Below are 20,297 nucleotides of genomic sequence, written 5' to 3'. Positions count from 1 at the left end.
CGTGTGCTCTTGGATAGGAAGTGAAACTTCCTGGGTCTAAAAACTTTCTTTAAATTTATTTTGAAAGCTCACAATAGTTGGCAATTTTGGGTCACTGTCAGCAGGATGCTAAGGACCTGGAAGGAGCAATGCTGGAGCCTTCATCTCTCCCTGGTGTTTCAGTTGTCTGCATGACCTTGGGGAAGTCAGATCACCTCTTGACCCTCAGATGTCAAATCTACATAACAGACTTAATTTGCACTGCCCATCCTAAGACAGGACTCCCCGCTAATGCTGAAATCTGTGATTCTCTGTCTGAAAACTTACATTAGAGGACAGATTTCAGTAGCCAGTGGATTATCTGGAGGGGGCAGCATTTCAGTGCATGGGTCACTTATAAGTCTTCACACTCAGATAAGGCCAGAAGTAATGGTATTATAATTCAGACTATATGATGTTCTGGGTAAAGGAGCCTCATGTCTGGACAGGGCTAATTTTGGTAACACGGGCACCATAAAGAGAGACATGAGGCCCTAGCTAGTCTGTCAGAAAGCATCTTTGTACCAATCCTGAGGGCAAGATAGTTGCCAAGGAACCACTGAGATGCAAATAAAATCGGCAAACACTTAGCAGTGAGCTATCAGAACAGGGTGAGGAGGGGATGCTCTGAACAAGTTAGTCAGGTGAGTGAAAAGAAAATTACTTTCTCCCGATCAGGAAAAGAAAAGCAGCTTTTCACGCAGAGCACCAATGTTGTGTCACTGTGTTTTACAGAAAGAAAAAGAAAAAGCTGCTCTTTTTCTGCTTGGCTGAAAGTAGAGGAAAGTTGGAGCCAAGAGCAGGGAACTTGGAAAAGCAAATAGTCTTCCTCCAAGGAACTCTAAGCAAATTTTAAATACCTCTCTCTCAATTGAGAAAGAGACATCTAAGGTAGGCAGAAAGGAGTATGCAAGACTTTGAAGACCTGCCATCTTATACAAGTCTCAAAACCTTAGGGGGAAGAGAGTGCTAGAAAACTGAATAAATATTCCTCGGCTATAAAATGGAAATTATTGGTAAGATTAAGACATGGTTGACAATGGTAGAAAGAGAAGAAATGAGTCACCTCATTGTACCTATGAGGTTGCATTTCTTTCATTCTTGCTCTCCACTGAGAATTCAATACGCATGCAAGATTAAGCTGTCTATGTTGGAACCCAGAAGGCTGCAGTGAGAAGTTAGGGCTCTTGGCCATTGTTTTTTCACCTTGCCTCACAGTAGAAACTCTTCCCTCAGAGTAGAGTTGAGACACCTAAGTCTAAAATTCACATTCAGCCAAACACCCTGCAGTCTACCTGCTCATCACTGAGTTTCACAGCTCAAGCAACATCCTCATCAAGAAAGAAGCTGCTTAGCCAGGCATATTGGCTTATGCCTGTAATCCCAGCTACTTAGGAGCAGAGATCAGAAGGACTGTGGTTCAAGCCCAGACCAAGCAAAAAGTTAGCAAGACCCTTTCTCAACAAATAAACCAGGCATGGTTCCAGTATCTCCAGAGGCTGTAGATAAGAGAATTGTGGTCCAGGCTAACCCAAGGCAAAAATTCAAGACCCCATTTAAAATAATAATAATAATAACAACCTAAAGCAATAAAAAGGCTATAAGTATGGCTCAAGCAGCAGAATACTTGCCCTGGGTTCAAATCCTAGCACCACCAAAAAAGAAGGAAAGAATGAAAAGAAAGAAGCTGCCTACCCAGCTATCGCCAGCCTTCCCTTCCTGGGTTTTCTTTTTATCAACTTCCATTTCCCTGGTCTTTCCCACATCTTCAACCAGGACATCACTGCCATAGCCACCTCCTGGTTTCTAGAGCTCACTTCCTTTCCTTTATTGTCATATATGATCTCCCTCACTGTGCTCCATAACTCAGTTTTGCCAGGAACCAGGGGCCAGAGAGTAGTTAACATTCTAGCATTCATTTCTGCTTCTTCTGATATCAGCACTCTGACATTTTTGTAAGGAGCCAGCCCTCCCCATCTCAGGCCAGGCAGCTCAGATGGGTCAGAGCTAATCTTCCCATCCCTGCCAGCTGTAGGGATGGGTGGTCATGTGACCCGAGCCTGTCCATTATCCTAAGGACACAGCCTGGTTCAGGACCCAAGGGAGGCCAAGGGGACAAAACTTTCAGGGCTTTTACTAGAGCTAGTGGGAGTGAGAATTTATCTTGCAGCTAAAGTTTCAGGAGGATATAAGTTGGAGGCTGCCAGCAGCTACGAGACCATCTCGTGGGAGAGCCTGCCTGAGGATGAAGTCCACAAGATGACTGTGCTGATTATTCTCCTTTTGTTCCTTCAGACCCATTCCCCACCTTTTTTTTGCTCCTTTCAAAAGGGCTGCAGAAGACTGGACCCTGTGAACTGCATCAACAAGATGTCCATGCTCCCTGCCTATTCATTCAGTTTGAGGGGCTGGTAGGAGATGAGTAAGTGGAAGAGAAAGAGTTAAAATACAACGCCTCCTCCCCACCCCTTTACAACTGTATTCCTCTGTCTCCATGTAGTTGCTGTCAGGAGAGCTTCTCCTATGCTACACCTCTCACCAGGTCTTGATGGCCTCAGAGAGTAATGGCTTCCCTTTGCTGCCAACCCCTAGACACATCCCCATCCTCACTTAATGCTGTTCATACACCTGCAGAGAGCTTCTTCATTAAACTCACCCTATTAACCCTTTGAGAGTGCCGTCTGTTTTCTGCCAGGACCTTGGCTTGTACAGACACACAGCTAAGGAGGGAAAAATGGCAGACTGAGTTCAGAGACAGCAGTGCTGTTTCTAGATATAATCATAAATCTGGTCCCAAACTGTCTAATAATAACCAGTGTCAGTAATCACTTCCTATTCTTTGTTTTCCTCCAGCTCAAGTTGATCATCTGTCTCTACAACCAAAAGATATGGCTGATGGGTAAAGTTTTTGGCAAAAGTAAGTAAGATGGAAAGCCCTAGAGGTCCACATTCATGAGGCAGGACTTCAAGAGAGTGGGAATGGCTTCCGCCAAGGAGCCTCTCCTTTCTTCTTCCACTCTCTCCCTTCCTCCTCCCTCTCTCTCATACACACACAGACACTGTCTCTTCCTCTCTCCCTCCTTTCTTTCCCACTCCCCACTGACCACGTCTCTCTTTCACATGCATTTTCTTTGTTTCTCTTCACACGCACAATGTAAGTGTGTCTCTTACACAGTCTCTGTCGCTGTCTTTCTGTCTCTTTCACACACACACAATTTGTCATTTGTCTCTGTGTCTCTCTCACTCACACACATACACAGACAAACTCTCTCTCTCTCTCTCTCTCTCTCTCTCTCCTTGTCTCCCTCCCTTGCACACTTGGGCACACATGCGGTCCTTCACCAACTCCTCTCCATTAAAAGCATGACCTCTCCCAGCAGCTGACATGTAACCATTACATCGTGTCTAAGCGTCCCTCAAATGTCCTCTTTCAGCTTGTAGTTTGCAAGGCTCTGTCTCCCCCACCAGTCTGTTAATCAGTGAGCTCCTTGAAGTTAAGGCTGCCTTCTTCATCTTCATACTCTCAGTTTCAAGTACACCTTCCCACATAGATGCTCAGTAAACGTGTCCAAGTGAGCACTCAAGAAGCTGCCAGCTCAGAGGTAAGGCGGACAGTTCTGCCTCTCTGCTCCCCCTCCTTACTGCCCCTTGAAGAATGTGGGCTCTCAAACCTGGGAGTAGCTCAGCCCTCATGTGACACCCCAAGGACAGATGGGCTGTACCACCTTTTAAGGCAATCTCTTCCAACTTGGTTCAGTTGGACAGGACAGAATTTGACAGTCAAGCCAAAATCTATCCCCCATGCACACTAAGCCTCTCTTGCTTGCTAAGGCTGCCCTTCAAACACTCCCAGAAAGAGAGAGAGAGAGAGATCCCCTCCCCCACTTTAAGATACCCAAGCCTGCACCCAGCCCTTGCAATCATATCACCTGCCTGTTCCCTTTCTAGCTGACCTGATATTATATTACACAATATTGATCTTAGTAACTGCGCATCCCCCAGTAGGAAGTAAGCACCTGAGGGCTGAACATTCCCTCTTCTGTGCACACAGTAGGTTAACAGGTTTTTGTTAAATATTAAGTAAGTGTGATACCATATCTTTCCCTGCTTTCCCTAAAGTCTCTTTCTAGCTTTTTCTAAACCATTTTTCCTCTACTACTTCTCTTAGGATATTCCAGTTATCACAACAGACCAACCCAAAACTCAGTGTTTTTCAACAATGACTACATTTATTTTGTTCATGAACCTGAGATTTGGACAGGGCTTAGGAGGAAATCTTGTCTCTCCCCACTCAGAGAAAACAAGAATGGATGGAAGGATGGGGTTGCAGCCATCTGAAGACTGTTTATTATGTCAGTGATTTATTGCTGGGACTTGAGTTGGAGCTGTGCGTAGGATATCTATGTAGCCTCTCCCTATCACCTGGGCTTCGTTACGACAGAGTAGCTGGGTCACAAGGGCATGCCTCCCGAGACCCAGGCAGAAACTCTGTCATCTTTTATGATTTCATCCTCAAAGTTACACGGTCTCACTTCTGTCATATTCTATTCATTACCATTACAGTGAAACGCAAGGCCAAGCCATATTCAATGAGCACCACAGTTTTTATGGGAAGTACGAAAAACTTTGCAGACATGTTTCAAACCACCACACAGGACATGATTCTGTTGTTAAGTATTCATCTGGTCTTTTCTTTCTTCATATTCTTTAAGTCAACACAAACTTATTGACCTCCTCTTATGTCCTTTGTGCTAAGCTCCATCCTCCTTCCCAGAGCTGTGGGCTACCCAACAAAATGATCACATAACTACAGACCTGTGGAGAAGGTACTCCCACAGAGGGAGGCGGTGGCGGCCATCTAATCCTGCCTGGGGCAAAAGAGGAAGACTTCCAGTAGGAAGTGAGCGATGTAGTTAGTTCTGAAGGTTAATTTAGGGTTAGCCAAGAAAACATCAGTGAGAAATGCAACACAACAGAGCAAGCCAAGTGTATTCCCAGAGGCACATGGGAGCAGAAGGTCAAGTGGACCTCTGAGTGAATAGAGAAAGTGGAGCCCAAGGTGTGTACATGTGTGCCTGTGCAGAGCTGGGGACGGCAGTGCTACTGGGTGGAAGGAGGGGAGGAGAGAAGGGATCAGGTGATAAGAGGGGCTTATGTCAGTCCTGAAGGCTGGGGAGCCAGCAAGGAACTCACATATGTGGTGGCCAGGATAAAACTGAGTACCAAGGTATGGTCTGACAATCAATGTAAGTTCTGAGCAGTGCCTTCCCAGCCCGTGACACACCCCCAAACTCAATGAATTTCTGATGCTCTTGGTACCACTTCCTCCCGCCCCCCACAGCTTGTAGCCTGGACCTCAGAGCATCTGCATGCATTGTCAAAAGAGCCAAGAGCACATCAGAGAGACTTCCCAGTTCTGTGACTATGGCCTTAGGAGCAAACAGCCTAGAAGCAGCCAGTACAGAGTTCAGGCATAAAAACTCCTATGAAACCTCCTGGAATGAGGCCTCTTCCCTCTCCCCCAGCTCACTTCCCAGCTCCAGCATCATCGTCAATGAGAAAGACAAGAGCAAAGGTCCTATGTTGATGTGCTAGAAAAATAGCAAGAGGAAAACAACAGAACAATTAACTGCAGGGCCCAGCTGCCTCTCACAGATAAGGCATTCTCTCTGCTGTCACTGTCAATGAAGCCACCTGCAATTATTCCTGGTCCTCCAGCTCAGCCCTCTCCACAGTCATGGTCCCAAGGGGGACCGGCAAATGTCCAGTGAGGGGTCGCTCTCCTCCCACTCTCCCATGTGTCCTCCCACACTCGGAGCTGAGGCTCAGACTGACACCTTCTTCTGAAGCTGTGGAGTCTGCAGCTGGCCAGATGGCTGAGAATAGCCAACACTCAAGGATCAGCATGCAGCCAGGTATGGTGGTGTATGTCTATAATCCCAGCTACTCGGGAAGCATGGATAGAAGGCTCATGAGCTGAGGCCATCCTGGGCAAAAACTCAAGATGTTATTTGAAAAATAACCTAAAGCAAAAGGGACTGGGGGTGTGGCTCAAGTGGTAGAGCACATGCCTGTCAAGTGCGAGGCTCTGAGTTCAAACGCCAGTACTGGAAAAAAAAATCAGCAGGCTCAGGCCAGGATAGGCAGAGTAAGGTCCACAGGGAACATGTCAGAGAGGCATCTATGGTGTGGTGAACATCTGCCGCGTGTCCTTCCGCTGGAATGAGGCCTCCGGAGGAAGCCCCAAGAAACCTGCACAGTGTCTTGATGGCCACCCCTCCCCACCACTACCCCAGCACCAAGATCCTGGCACAGGTACCACACTGTAACCATCAAGCACCACAGCACTCCAAAGAACAGAGCAGAAGGACATGCAGCCAAAAGAAACCAGTAGTGACAGGCTCACGGGACAGACAAGCAGAAACCCACAAACCAAGATGGAAAAAGGTTTCTCTGCAGCTGCTGAACAGATGGAATGGCTCTACAGAGTGAGAAGAGGGCTGGCCATGGGGACCCAAGCGTGGATACAGAGGGGACCAGTCTGGTATCCTGGATAGCACCTGGCCAGACTAGGAGTAAATGACTCCTTTCACATATAAGCAATATTTTTTAAAATGTTAAATAAATTAAAAATAATCCCCATATAAGCAATGTGAAATGGAAAGACACTGAATTGGGAGAAGAGTCTGAGGTAGTCTGCCAAACTTTGGTTTGAATCGCAGTGCTTTTATTTCCTCCTAATACCGGGAATTGAACCCAGGGCCCTCTACATGCTAGGTAAGAACATTCTACCGCGGGAGCTCTCCCTCAGTCCTTTTATTTTGTGTTTTGTTTCCGAGACAGGGTCTCACTAACTTTGCCCCAGCTGGCCTGGAACTGGAGATCTTCCTGTCTCCAACTCCCAAATAGCTGGGATTACAGGTGTGAAACACCATGTCCTGAAGCTTGGCTCTTGAGTCAATTAAACTCTGCAAGCCTCAGCTTCCCCCCTGGAAAATGGAAGAGAAACACTAAGGGCCTAGAGTAAGCACATGCAGCAAATGCTCTGTGGGTGGACAGGAGCACAGTCTAGTCCTGATTCTAGTGCTGCCAAGCTGAAGGATTTCTGTAGTCTCTCTTCTTCCCTAACCCTGGTCTCCAGTCTGCTTCTGACATGTGAAGACCGTGCAGGTGAGCAGACCCCTTGCTGTCTCCCGTAAGCTTACACAGCCCCAGAATCAGTCCCTAGACCTTGGAAGTTAGCATCAGACTACAGCCTTGGACCCCTGCTCCCTAGCTTGCCCCCTCCCCTCCTGGCCACCTGCCTCTGCCCATTCTTCTGCTCATTATCACCTCCACTGGGGGATGGAGAAACAGAACACCAAGGTTAAATTCAAATCAGTCATTTTGTCACTTGCTACCAGAAAGCGGGAGGGGAGAAATGAGAGACTTGGGGCCTCACGTGCAATCCTTATAGAAATAAGCCCTGGCAATTCTCAGAAAATCTCCTCTATGCTTCTGCATTGGCCCAGTTCTACCACTGGGAACTCTGGGGAAGTTTCCATGAGCAGCCTCCTTAAGCAGCTGCTAATGGTGTTGTCTGCAAGTGCTGGATTCCACCTGACCTGGAGAAACATCACCTGTACTGGCAATAGAGGGGAGGCAGGGACTTCTCCATCACCTTTTGTTCCCTGTAGCAAGCATGTCATCCTGAAGCTTTCATCACCAACAGGGTCATTATAGTGTAACGAAGGGTCCTAGGTTTTCAGTTCGGGGCATCCTCTCCATAGGTAACACCTCATGCTTGCAGGAAAGTGAGTGAGCAAGAGAATAAAATGGGTTTGTTTCCTGCTTGGAGCATGGTAGCATGAATCAATACACCCATTTGCTAGACTGTGGTAATGAAACCTTCTCATTCACAGAGTCAGAGGCAAACTTAACAGCCAGTTGCACTCAGAAGCACCTGGCAGATGGTTCTACATAGGGCTAGTGGAGACCATGGCCCCATGCTGTCTGCATCAGGTCCCATGGACTTGACCTGCTGCTGACCCATGGAGGTCCCTAGAACATGCTCTTCCTCATAGAGATCACTAGGCAGAGGCCCTCCTTGGTGGTGATCACACATCTCAGATGCCTGGAAATTAGCCCTTGAACTGCCCACTACAGAGCCCCCAACAACTTGTCAGGATCCACACTGCACCCTCAATTCACCATGGATCAATGCCCCACGTGGGACTTGGTCTACAGTTTTCAATTCCCTTGACTCTATCACCTTTTCCACATTAGAGTGTGCTTCAACCACAAGCCCCTGCTACTGTCTCTACATCATGTCCCCTCCCCAGCCTGACTCAACAATGACAAAACAGGCACGGGGCGGGGGGAATAATGGGTATCGCTCACCTGCCTGTTTCCAGTGCATTAGATCAGATGGCAAGGGGGTTTCTGTTAGCAAAGAACCAACCCCCTGCCTTTCAGCCTCCCTGGAAGATGTGTTCCCCCTTCTGAGCTCCCAGAGACTGTGATCAACAAAAGTCAGCTAGGTGGTTCTAAGACATCAGCCCTGAGCTGGTCACTCAATGTCCCCACCTTAGGGACAAACACTCTGACCCAAGGGCCCCACTGTACAGCTACAATCAAAATGGAAACTGCAGCAGAAGCTGAGGAATTTCTCGTGCAAAATTTTTCTTTTAAATATGAAATTTCTCCCAAGGCATTACTTTATTATTACAGTAATTTCCTCAGAAGGGCAGATATCTAATGCTCTGTTTCTCCACCACCTTTGGAGACATGGAAATCTAATAGAACTATTCAGGTTGCTTAAGTGGCTAGTGGAGAACAGGGAGAAATAAAGAGAGCTCTTCCAAAGGAACGCAGACTCCTCGAATCCAGGTAGAGAGATGTGCTCTTGATGGTCAAGTGTGGACAGGTACGGGTCCTGTGTGCTCCTCCAACAGCCCTCAGAATGCATAGGGTGCTCAGTCCATCTCCCTTGGGGACACTTGTCTGTGGGTTATTTCTTCTTTGGGAGGGCTGGCTAGGGTAAGGAGAGGAGCAAGGATGCCAGTCTTCTACGAGATTCCTTATAGGAAGTCATGCTGCTGGCCAAGTCGGCAGTCCCATACCTATGTGTGTATAGGGTAGGAATTTGGTGGGAGATAGGAGGAAGGAGCAAGAAAGGAGCTACATAGAAAACAGTGCTTGATCTTACGTGTTGAGATTTGTTACTCATCTCTTCTCCCTTGACCATGGAAACCTGGAGGCTCTAGTAAGTGAATACCCAACAACCAGTGGCTGAGTTGGCACCAGAACTCTTCCCACCCATAAGTGCAGGCTGTCTTGAACTTTTCCTTCAAAGCCTACAAAAGTGGTGGGGTGAGGTGGCAAGGGAAAGAAAACAGACTCTAGAATCTGGATGCCTGGGTTCAAATCCAGGCACTGCCACTTACTAGCCACGTGACCTTATCGAATTTAAGTGCTCTGCACCTCAATCTTCTTCTGAAACATGGGAGAGGTCTCGATAATAATAATAATAATAACTACCTGATTGGACTGTGGTTAAGGATTAAGTGAATTAATTTAATTTAAGCTCCTAGAACAGCTGTCACCAGCAATTTCCATATTTACTGGTGACAAGTTGCCTACATCTGAATCATCGGAGCCCCTTGTTAAAAATACAGGTGCCCAGGTCATTCCGACTCAGTAGGGCAGAGAGGTTAGACCTGCCGGGGTTTCTGACTGAATCTAGTTTAGAAGCATTCTCCTAGAAAGTGCTTCCAGGAGGCACCTACATCACCATCTCCTGGGAGGTCCGTTAAAAGGGCAAATTCCCAGGATCTATCCATATCTGCTAAATTTGGGGGAGGGAGGTTAGGAAAGGAGTATATAGCAAGATGCCCAGGTGCCTGTAGGACTCCTGGTATCTGAAAACCACTGCCTGCAATGATATGCCCATCTTTCATCTTTCAAAATTGCCTCTACCCCTTGCCCATGCTGGACAAGCACAACACGTGGGAATCTGAACGCTGCTAAGAACTTAGTTGATTACAGCCCCATCCTTGTGGCCACATCCATTCCTGACCCTTCAACTCCTTCTATCACCCAAGCTCATGAAATTCATTTAAGGTACGAGACAACAGACAGTTTCCGGTAAGCAGGGGGTCCACACGCTAGACCCAGAGGAATGGACCCCAGTACTACCCTGCATCCCCCAGCACCACCCTTCTTTGATCCAATTTGGTTTTTTTTTAGCAAAGATTACTTCCTGATGGGTAGAATTAAATAAGGAGCCAAAGTCTGCCTCTGCTTCATGGGTTTTCCCCAAAGCACATCTTGGTAATTAGGATCCATCCTTTTGCAGTCAGAATCAGAACAGGGGCTCTAAGGTCTGAGGTGGCACAGGTGGACAAAAGGCAGGAAGGGCTGAAACAGGATCGTACATGGCTGGGCAGACCCTCCTGATGCTGAGGGCATCACTATATGATGGGAGCCTTGCTCCATCCACCAGCACAGGAGGTTCCTGATGGGGTTGGGGCCTATACTGGACCAGGGGCTGGCTGGAGCTCTACAGTTGCTTATATTACCAGGACTTTGCCCTACCTTGTAGTGGCTTCAGGGGGTTCCTCCACAAATAATGAGTAACATTGAACTTTCCATGGTGCACAGAAAACAGAATCAGCTGGTGGGCAGAATTTTCTCAAATTTACTTTCTTTATCAGATTCTTTTTTGTGGTGTTAGGAGTCGAACCCAGGACCTTCCACCTGCTCAGCAGAGGCTCTACTGCTGACTTACATCTTCAGCCCCTTTTTCCAATACATTTTCAAAAAATTTTTGGAACCTACTACTGCTTGTAGGCTCACATTACACCCATGGACACCCAAACCAGAGGCACATACAGCAAACAGATATTTACAAAAAAAAAAAAAAAATGCAGAAACAGCCATTCACTGCCTAGCTTGGGGACCTACAGAAGATCCCTGGTCTCAGCTTGTTTTTTTTCCGTCATGAACCTGTAACATACAACGTGTACAATGGAATTCAGTGCCCTAGCATTTCAAGGTGGAGCAAGTCACAAAGGGAACACAATAACTCAGTCATGTATTCACATATCAGTAGTGCCCAATTAAAACCCACTTCTTGTCAAGCCCTGAGAAATCTACGCAAATATATGTGACGATCAGGAGGGCCCAGCCACTTGTGACACTCTGGGCCACATAGAAGAGGGGTGTTCTGGTCAGCCAGTGTCCCACACACTGAGGCCACCTGGAGATGCATGGTTATTCCATAGACACAGGATATGGGACTGGAAGGATACTATGAGCAGTTAATATTTTCAGATTGGCCCCCAAAGGACCAACATCCTTGGTCCAGAGATGCCCCATTCTGTGCATGAGGGTCTGCTGCAAACCCAGCATGTCACTGCCACTATGGGAGTACCTTGGGAGCAGCCCAGGTCTCTAGATCCGTCCTGAGGGTACAAGCCAAGGGGCAGCTTAGACAATCAAGTGCTTGTGTTCCCTCCATGAACAGTAGCAGCCGCTTCTCAAGTTGCTCACAGAGTGGGGGTGAAAAGATAGCGGTTTGATGAAGCAGGTGTCTCTCAGGAGGCTGAGGGTCCAGAAGGCCAGAGATGTCACCACCCCTGCCTCCACAGCCTGTCTTGCTGCTCTCTAAAAATAGAATTTAAAAAACAAGGAGCCTGTTCCCCGCAGCAACATCTCTCTCCCCACAGAAAAGAACCAGCTGGAAACGGAGGAGGGGCAGGGGGAAAAGGAGGGAAGGGGAGATTTCTTTCAGTCTGGGTTTCCCACACTAAGCCAACCAGCTTCCTGCCTAATGGCATGGGAATTAGAGCCCTCCACCCCCGCCCCTCTGGCCCTTCCCTCCTTTATTCCACCCAGACTTTGGGTGGAATAGGGTCCTAGACACACCCACTTTCTTTCCCTTCATACCTCCCTCTTTTCCTCTCTTCCTTCCTTCCTTCCTTCCTTCCTTCCTTCCTTCCACCTCCCTCCCTCCCTCCTTCCCTCCCTTCCTTCCTTCCTTCTTTCCTCCCTTGCAGGCATAGGTCACATAAGGACTTGCCTTCTTCTAGTCACATCTCTCCACCTGGTCCATGATTGCCACTGTTCTTTTGTCCCTAACCTGGCCTGAGTTGAGGTCCTGCCTGCTGCTTGCCGGGTGACAAGATCTTATTGAAATTTCCCCCCAGAGACCTGACAGATACCCAAGTGGCTGAAACCAACAAGGAGAGGCACCCCTGAACCACAGCAGAGTTTGAAAGGGACCTGCTCTCTGTGTAGGCAACTCATTGATCCTCTCTTCTGATAATTATTCCTCACTCATCACAAACCAAATGACGCTGGCCCCAACCCAGCCAGGCAGGCGGGAAGGGCTGTGTGTGTGGAGAGAAGAAAATGAACCTGCCTGTGTTCATTGGAGGAAAGGAAGAAGTGAATGGTGTGTTCTATCCCTCCTCGCTAAGCAGGGATGGAGGGTCTGCTTTAATATTCTGCTGAATGTGGTATTTCTTTTAACCCTTGCTGGAGAGATTTTCAGCCCTTCCAGCCAGGCAACCAGCAAAGTTTCCCGTACACACAGGGAAGGGCCACAGCTCAGAGGTAGGTGGCACCAGCAGGCCTGGGTGACAAGGCCCTTTACACCAGACAGGGCTCCCGCACAATGGCAACCATAAGCAGATCCAGTCAAGCAGGCACACTGGTTATCCAAAGAGGGATCGAAAGATGAATCTGACTGTGTCCTGACGCCTGGTTTGTTTCCACGCATTTGCACTCCAAACTATCTCACTTGCTTGCATTGCCCCTCTTTCATGTATGGGGACCCAGATAGAAAACCAGGTTACCCAAAGTGGACACACATCTGTTGTTCCAGATCCAGTCCCTAATCCCCTGGGGAGCAAAGAGTGAGAGCCAGACCAGCCTCAACCAGGCGTGATGCCATCCCCACACACACACCCACCCACCCCCTACGCTGAAGTCTGACATCGCTGATTTCAAACGCTCTTGCACTAGCTTTTGTTGCCCAATTTAGGGGGTATAGAGCCCCTCCAAATTTTCATTCTGTCTCAACTGCCTCTGCACGTGTCTTTCCACAAGTCAAACGCAAGCATCCCTGGACTGGGATTTTTACCACACTCCATACGGCTCCAGTTCCCGGATCTTTCCCAAAAGCCATCTCCTCCCCACAAAGACCACAGTCTGACAGGGCAGCGGGAGGTGGAGGGCAAACAAAAAGCCACGTTAAGAAAAGCAAGAGCGAGCTTTCTAGGATCCACCGCCCGCCGCACCCCCGCGCCGCCACCAGAGCGAATATGGGAGGTGGTGGTCTTCGCTCAAGGGCTACAGCATTTTAGCCCAGTCTCAGGGCCCCGAAACCCTCAGCTTCGCGCGGAAGAAGGCAGCGCTTTCCAAAGGGGTCGAGGCTGCTGGACCATAGTGTTTGGGAGGCGGGGGAGGGGGGAGTAGGGAGAGAAGTTTCCACGAGTTACGGTATCTCGAGGAACCCGCAACCCATCGGACCGGACCGAGCTTCCCAATGGGAACGCAATGCACGAGTCAGGACCTGTGACCCTCTCGTGCCGAGTCCCCTTGCCCAATCCACCCAGCGACAGATCTCTGTAAATGGGGCTGCGAAGCAGGCTGCAGCGCTTCATCACCCCAGAGTTGCTTCTTCCCGGGCAACTCCAACTCCGCTCTCCCGCGGAGCTGTGCTCTCTGGAGGTGGCGGTGGCCGTAGCTCTGCTAGGAAGAGTGGGGGCGGGGGAAGAGGGCGGGAGGCGGGGAGCCGGGCAGGGATTTCCCACAGGGATTCGCGGGGCGCCGCTGAGCGCCTGGGCTCCCGGGTGCGCCAGGCGCGGTGTCCTCGGAGCGTGTTTTTCCTGCCACCAGCCGGAGGCACAGTCGAGGCTACGTTTCTCTGCCCCTGGGCTCTTAACCGCCAAGTCTCCTCTCTGGGACCGTGGGGAGGGTGGGCGAGTTTAGAGGGGACCCACTCTCACTCTAGTCCACCCCTGCTGCAAGGGTCAATAAGCCATGAAGGTGTCCACCTCGCGCCTCCTAACCCCGTAAGATGCACCTTGCGAAACTGCAGGGCACCACCAGTCAACTAGGCCCCTTTTCCTCGGTGGCTACTTGCGGGTTATCGGGACAGAGCGTCTCTGGATACCCGCATGCAATGCTTGCTTTCCGAGCCCAAAGTCCAGGAGCCCTTTGACTGCAAGCTGGGGAACACGAGGATGCGCGCGGTCGCTCGGAAGCTCCTTCACGCCCGGGATAGAAAGGGAGCGAACAGGCGTGCGTAGTCCAGTGGCCTGGTGGCCTGAGGCGCCCCTTCCTCCCCAGTGTCCAGTCCGCCCGGAGTTAAGGAGCTTGCACCGCAATGCAGCGGGATTCGTGCTCTCCGAGCCTGAGAAGCAGAGGATGGGACTGTCAGGGAGCGCCAGGGCATGACGCTAGGGACCCTGAGAGCCAGCTGCGGGCTCCAAGAACCGGCCCCGGGCGCGCCGGCGGGTGCCGCCCCAGACCCGCGCTTGGCGGCAGCCAAGGCTCCGGGACAGCTCTGCCCTCGGGTTCCGATATGCCGGCAACGCGAAGCAGCCAGAGAAGCCCCGCCAGCCGGGTGCGCGGCGGCCCCGAGGTGGCAGCCACCAGCCGCCAACTTGCGCCGCGAAAGGTACATTACCTTCCATCGCGGCCACTGCAGACGCCAGGAGGAGCAGCAGCAGGCAATCCAGGGCCATCGCCGGCCGCCGGCCCCAAGGCCGAGCCCGAGCCGAGACGGCGGCGCGGGGAGGGAGCGGGGTCCCGGGGAGCCGCTGCGCTCCCAGCGGGTGGCTTCTCCGTATCCTTTCGCGCTCTCGCCGGGACCTGACTCCCCGGAGCGTGGCGTGGGCGTGGGCGGGAGTGTGCGAGCGTGGGGCGGTGCGGGCGCGCGTGGATGTGGGTGTGCATGTGTGTGTGTGTGTTTATGGGAGAGGTGGGTGTGTGCGTGCGTGTGTGAACGAGAGGGCGAGGGAGAGCGAGCCTGGGAGAGCGCGCGAGAGCGGGTGCGTCCCGGTGTCACATTGCGAGCTACAGCGGAGCCTACAAGAGGACGAAGCCGGCCAGACTGACGGGGGAGGGAGCGGGATCCCCCACCATCAGCTCTCTCCCCACCCCTAACACCTCCTGTCCAATCAAGGAATCAAACCTGCAAAATTCCCCCGTCCAATCAGGCGCGAGCACCTCCTTACACTGGCATTGTTAGTTTAAGAAAAAGTTTTGCTTGCAAGGCTGTGCGGGAGGGCTGGGAAGGCTCTAGAAGTGGTCAGGGCGCCCCCTCGTGGTGCGCTCGGAGAACCGCACCAGCCCGCCCCAACAGCCCAAGCCAGGATCCAAGAGGCCCTTGCTCTTAGGGCCCACCCAGGGCCGGAAGAGCTTTAAATAACCAAACCTGTCTTCTTTCATGGTCTCGGCGGCCAGGGTACCCTGTGCCTACTCTCTGTAGCACTTCACCTTCTAGTTTTGTTTAGTGTGGGCCTCCCTTTATTCAGATGGGGTCTCAGTCTTCTTTATTTACTCCAGAACTGTGCCTGGCGGTGGAAAGTGATAGCATGAGTCTGTTGAGTGCGTGAATGCCCTTTAGAGAATCTATGGCTGCTGCCCCGGCATACCCAGTGCACCTGGAATGCTTCCTATCCAACTCCTGGAGCTCTTCTCCTTAAGAAGCCCCCAGCAGCCTTCTTGCTCACATGGAGATGCATTCTGTGAGTATTCACATGGGGCCCTGCCCCCAGAGGAGCGCCTTGGCAGAAGAAGACTGAGAGTCACACAGCCAGCTATGGAGAGACAAAGAAGGCTCATGAGTATATGGTCATATACTCACCCACTTATTCAGCAGATATTTACTGTACATAGGGACACATGGGAGTAGAGAGGAAGCTTACAATAAACAAGCAGTGACATGTCAGGTGGTATAAGGGACTCTGGAGAATAATTATGCAAGGAAACAAATTGTGCTGGAAACAACTTCTGTTTATTGAACACTTACTGCATGCAAGCACTGCACTAGATGTTTACTTGCAAAACTAAAATGACCTGAATTGTATTCCCTACCTTCTATTTCCTCCCAAATCCCATCTCTTCAGGTCCCTCTCACTTATACCACCCTGTTGCATCTCTGATGGGGTTACTGAGTGGCCCTTCCAGATCTGGCTATTATCTAGCTGTAAAATATCACACCTGAGAGGGCCTTTGCATCCCACCAAGTACAGGGATCCAAAGAGAGCCCTGGTAGAATCTTCCAACGCATACTGGAATTCCCAGCTCAACTCTTTAAACACACAGATCCCTAGGACTTTTCCCTGAAAGTTTTAACTCAGTGGGGGGTGAGGGTGGCCCTCAAGTGTGATCTTATAGACCCTCCTTCCCGACTGATTCTGGTGCATGATGAAGCTTAGAAGCTACTCTTCTTGGTCTGGGAGTTTAAAACCCAGGAGGAGAAGTACCAAATGGCCAAGGGATGGGGCTTCAGACCTCACCTCTGTTACCACACATTTTTTTTATTAGGTGCCTACAATGGGTTTTGTTTTTAAAGTACTCTGCAGCAAGAAGAGTTAAGGAAGCAGGGGACAGGTAGGAGGATTAGAGGACAGGGCTGGATTGGGATGGGGGTACAGAACATCAACTGGGAAGGAAAAATGTATTGATGGCTTCTAGAAAATGCCAAGAGCATCAGAGCTGGGTGCTAGGGGCTTCTGCCTGTGATCCTAGTTACTTGGGAAGCTGAAATGGGGAGATCATGGTTCTAGGCAAGCCCAGGTCAAAATTTTGAGAGACTCTCCCTATCTCACCCAATAGCTGGGCAGAGTGGCACTAGCTTGTCATCCCAAGCTACTCAGGAGGCTGAGGTTGGAAGGATTGTGGTTCTTGGCCAGTTTGGGCAAAACTGTTTGCAAGACCCCAGATCAATGGAAAAAAATATGGGTGTAGTGGTACACCTGTTATGCCAGCTCTGACTAGAAGCATAAAATAGGAAGTTGTGGTCCAGGCTGGCCTAGGCAAAAAGTGAGACCCTGTCTTCTGAGAAGCAGAGCAAAAAGGGCAGGAGGCATGGCTCAAGTGGTAAAGTGCCTGCCTAGCAAGTGTGCAATCCTGAGGAGTTCAAACTGAACTACCAAAGAGGAGGAAGAAGAAGGAGAAAAAGATTAGGTCTGCTTAATAATTTCCATAATAACTCAAGGGAAAGAGTTTTCCTGAGCAAGTTAAATACTGATTTTGCTGTGGAGCACACTGATCTTTCTTTTGAACAGGTTATGATTTGTAAATATCCCTGAAAGCACCATTGGTTTGGGATTGGAAGCCGAGGTGTCTGTTTTATCCCACAGCATCTCCTTGGCTTTTTTTTTGGTTTTTTTTTGTCTCTGATGTCAAATGCTCACTTGTTTTCTTGATTAATCACTGGGCTATTTGATATCACTAAATCACTCCTTTAGAGCGACGGATGCCTGCCACCAAGGCTGGCAGCTGAGGGCTCTCAGGCACCCAAGGGTGACTGAACCCTTTTGCTAAGACTCAGAGGCCTTTCTGACTAGAAGGTTTGGAGGCAGTCAACCAATTCACTTTCTACCACTAAACAGTTTTGTGTCTAAATGGTTGAGAAGCATTTCTAGTGAAAATGATTACACAACTTTCCTTGGTAATCTACTCATTATAAAGCTACCCTATTAGAAAGTTTAGAAAGTTCCTGCTCCCTTCTAATATACACTCTTTTATAATATTTTAAACCAATTTTCTTCATTCTACTTATTAAAAGAGAGAAGGGACAAATAGTAACCATCCCAAGGGTGACCATCTACCTGTTTTTACTCTTTATTCCATATTTTACTTTTTAAATATCATTCTACTACATAAATGAAAGGTTTAGTTACACACTTGACCACCTTTAATAAGATTCTTAAGCTGTAAGACTCATTTTCATCAGTTCTTTATTGAGAGGCTGGTGGACCCTTTAAGATTCATTTTAAAGTGGGTGATAGACAAGTTTTTTAAAAAGCTTCTTCTGTCTCTTTTGTCCCTTCTTTCAACATTTATTAGCAGTGATTCTATGCAGAGTGCTGGGGACCCAATGATGCCTGGAGCCCATCTCCTTTTAGGATCTCAAGGTCTCCCAAAGAAACTAAGTAAAGAACTGAAATGCATTGTGGGACTTTCCATCCAAAATGGCCTCTGGCTAGAGGTTTCCAATAAGTTTCTCAGAAAACTATCCCAGCAAATACATACAATCCGAAGGTTTATGTAACAAGGTGAACAAATACTGACAGACAGCATAATTGCCAGGATGTGGAACTGACAACACTTATAAGCCAGATGAAGTTGAATTGAGAAAAACCTATCAAGCACATGTATGGCCAAGATCTTTTGCCTAACTATAATCTGCTTTAGAGAAATAGCTGGGAGAGCACAATGTAATACCCTCTCTGTCGACTCCTGACTCAAACACCCAGAATCTCTACCAACCAGAAAATACAGTGCTGTCTCTGCTTCAAACCAAACTTCCCTTCTCCAGTGTCTTCTTACACCCAGGAAGAGCTTGAAAATAACAAAGACAACTGGGCAGATGGATGGGCTGATGAAGACAGCACACTGTGAAAGCAAAACACAGTCAAGAGGCTGGATCAGACACAATAACGGTGGGGACTGTGTGTCACTAGTTTTTGCTGTAACACATCAGATCAGCACACCAGAGAAGTGGAATGGGGATTGAAGAAAGATGCTACCTCAGTACAGCAGAAATCCCCTCCATGAAACCTGTTGGAAGCTAGCAACTGAACATTCCAGACCCTCCAGCTATAGGCCTACACAGGCCATTAAACCTTCAAGCAAGTAGACAGATGGAGGAGTCAAGTCCAACCCATTTACCCTGCTTCCCAAAAATACACTTAAACAAATGAATCTCTCTCCCTTCTCAAGGAAGAGTAAAAAGAGGTCAGGACAATCAGGGAATGATAACACTGTAAAACAAGTGTTATCATGCTTGCAGAATCTAGCCATTTTCAGAAAACTTCTTGACATTCATGAAGACATAAATTCCATGGTAAAAGAATAAACTTATGAGAAAACAAGTTAAACAGGAAAGGTGAAAGACAGAACTCCTTTATCCATTCATCCCTTGATGTGGACACTTACGTCATATCCACATCTTGACTATTGTGACTAGTGCTGCAATGAATATGCAGGTGCAACTATCTGTATAAAGTGCAGATTTCCTTTTCTTCTTAGTGTAAGGGATTTCTGGCTCATATATTAGTTTTTGTCTTGATTTTTTGAGGACCCGCCATATTGTTTTCCATTATGGCTGAACCAATTTACCTTCTCACCATCAGCATACCAGGGGCCCCTTTTCTCCCCACCCTGGCCATCACAATCTCTTATCTTGCTGATAACAGCCATTCTAGCATGAGTGAGGTGACAGCTCATTGTGGTTTGGGTTCACATTTTCCTGATGATTAGATGAGCACTTTTTCATATACCTGCTAGCTATTTTGAAGGGCTTCAAGTTTTTGACCCTTACTTAGTTGGGTTCTTATTATTAATATGCTATTGAATAGTGTAAGGTCCTCATACATTTTGAATACTAACCACTCATTAGATATATGATTTGCAAATGTTTCCTCCCAATCTGTAGGCTGCCTCTTCATTTGTTATTTCTTTTACTATGTAAAGCCTTTTATTTTTATATAGCCCCATTTGTTTGTTTTTGCTGTTGTTACCTGAGCCTTTGATGTGATAGCCAAAAAAAAATCCTTGCCAAGACCAAGGAACTTTTCCCTTACATTTTCTTCTAGGAGTCTTTTGTGTCAGATCTACATTTAAGTCTTTAATCCATTTAAAGCTGAATTTGGGTATAGGGTAAGATAAGGGCCCAGTTTCATTTGTTTGCATGTTGTTACCCAGTTTTCCCAACACCATTTATTGAAGAGAAGATCCCTTCTCCATTATGTCTTCTTGATGCCCTTGTCAAAAATGAGTTGGCCATACATTCATGGGTTTGTTTATAGACTCTCTGTTCTGTTACATTGATCTAGGTGTCTCTTTTTATAGACTAAAACACATGTCAGTTTATGCCATACTGTTTTGATTACTATAAATTTGCCATACCATTTGAAATCAGAAAGTGCAGTATCTCCAACTTTGTTTTTTGTTGTTTTGTTTTGTTTTTTTGGTGTATTTTTTATTTTTTGGCGGTACTGGGGTTTGAACTCAGAACTTCAGAACTTCCCACTTGCCAGCCAGGTGCTGTACCA

The 20,297-nt window shown here is 48.3% G+C and overlaps 1 protein-coding gene across 1 annotated transcript in view; it reads right to left on the bottom strand.

The window, feature by feature from the left end:
* Ephb1 (EPH receptor B1) overlaps nt 1–14,976 on the bottom strand; it is a 440,603-nt gene extending 425,627 nt beyond the window's left edge. Inside the window, exon 1 of the mRNA XM_074060049.1 lies at nt 14,696–14,976. Coding sequence (XP_073916150.1) covers nt 14,696–14,753 — 58 coding nt within the window. The 5' untranslated portion in view covers nt 14,754–14,976. The remainder of the gene's footprint in view (nt 1–14,695) is intronic.
* Nucleotides 14,977–20,297: the final 5,321 nt, after the last annotated feature.

The sequence above is a fragment of the Castor canadensis genome, chromosome 17, assembly GCF_047511655.1.
Source record: "Castor canadensis chromosome 17, mCasCan1.hap1v2, whole genome shotgun sequence".
Taxonomy (NCBI): Eukaryota; Metazoa; Chordata; class Mammalia; order Rodentia; family Castoridae; genus Castor; species Castor canadensis.
Note: the sequence above shows the minus strand (reverse complement) of the source record. Positions and strands in the feature narration are given on the sequence as shown.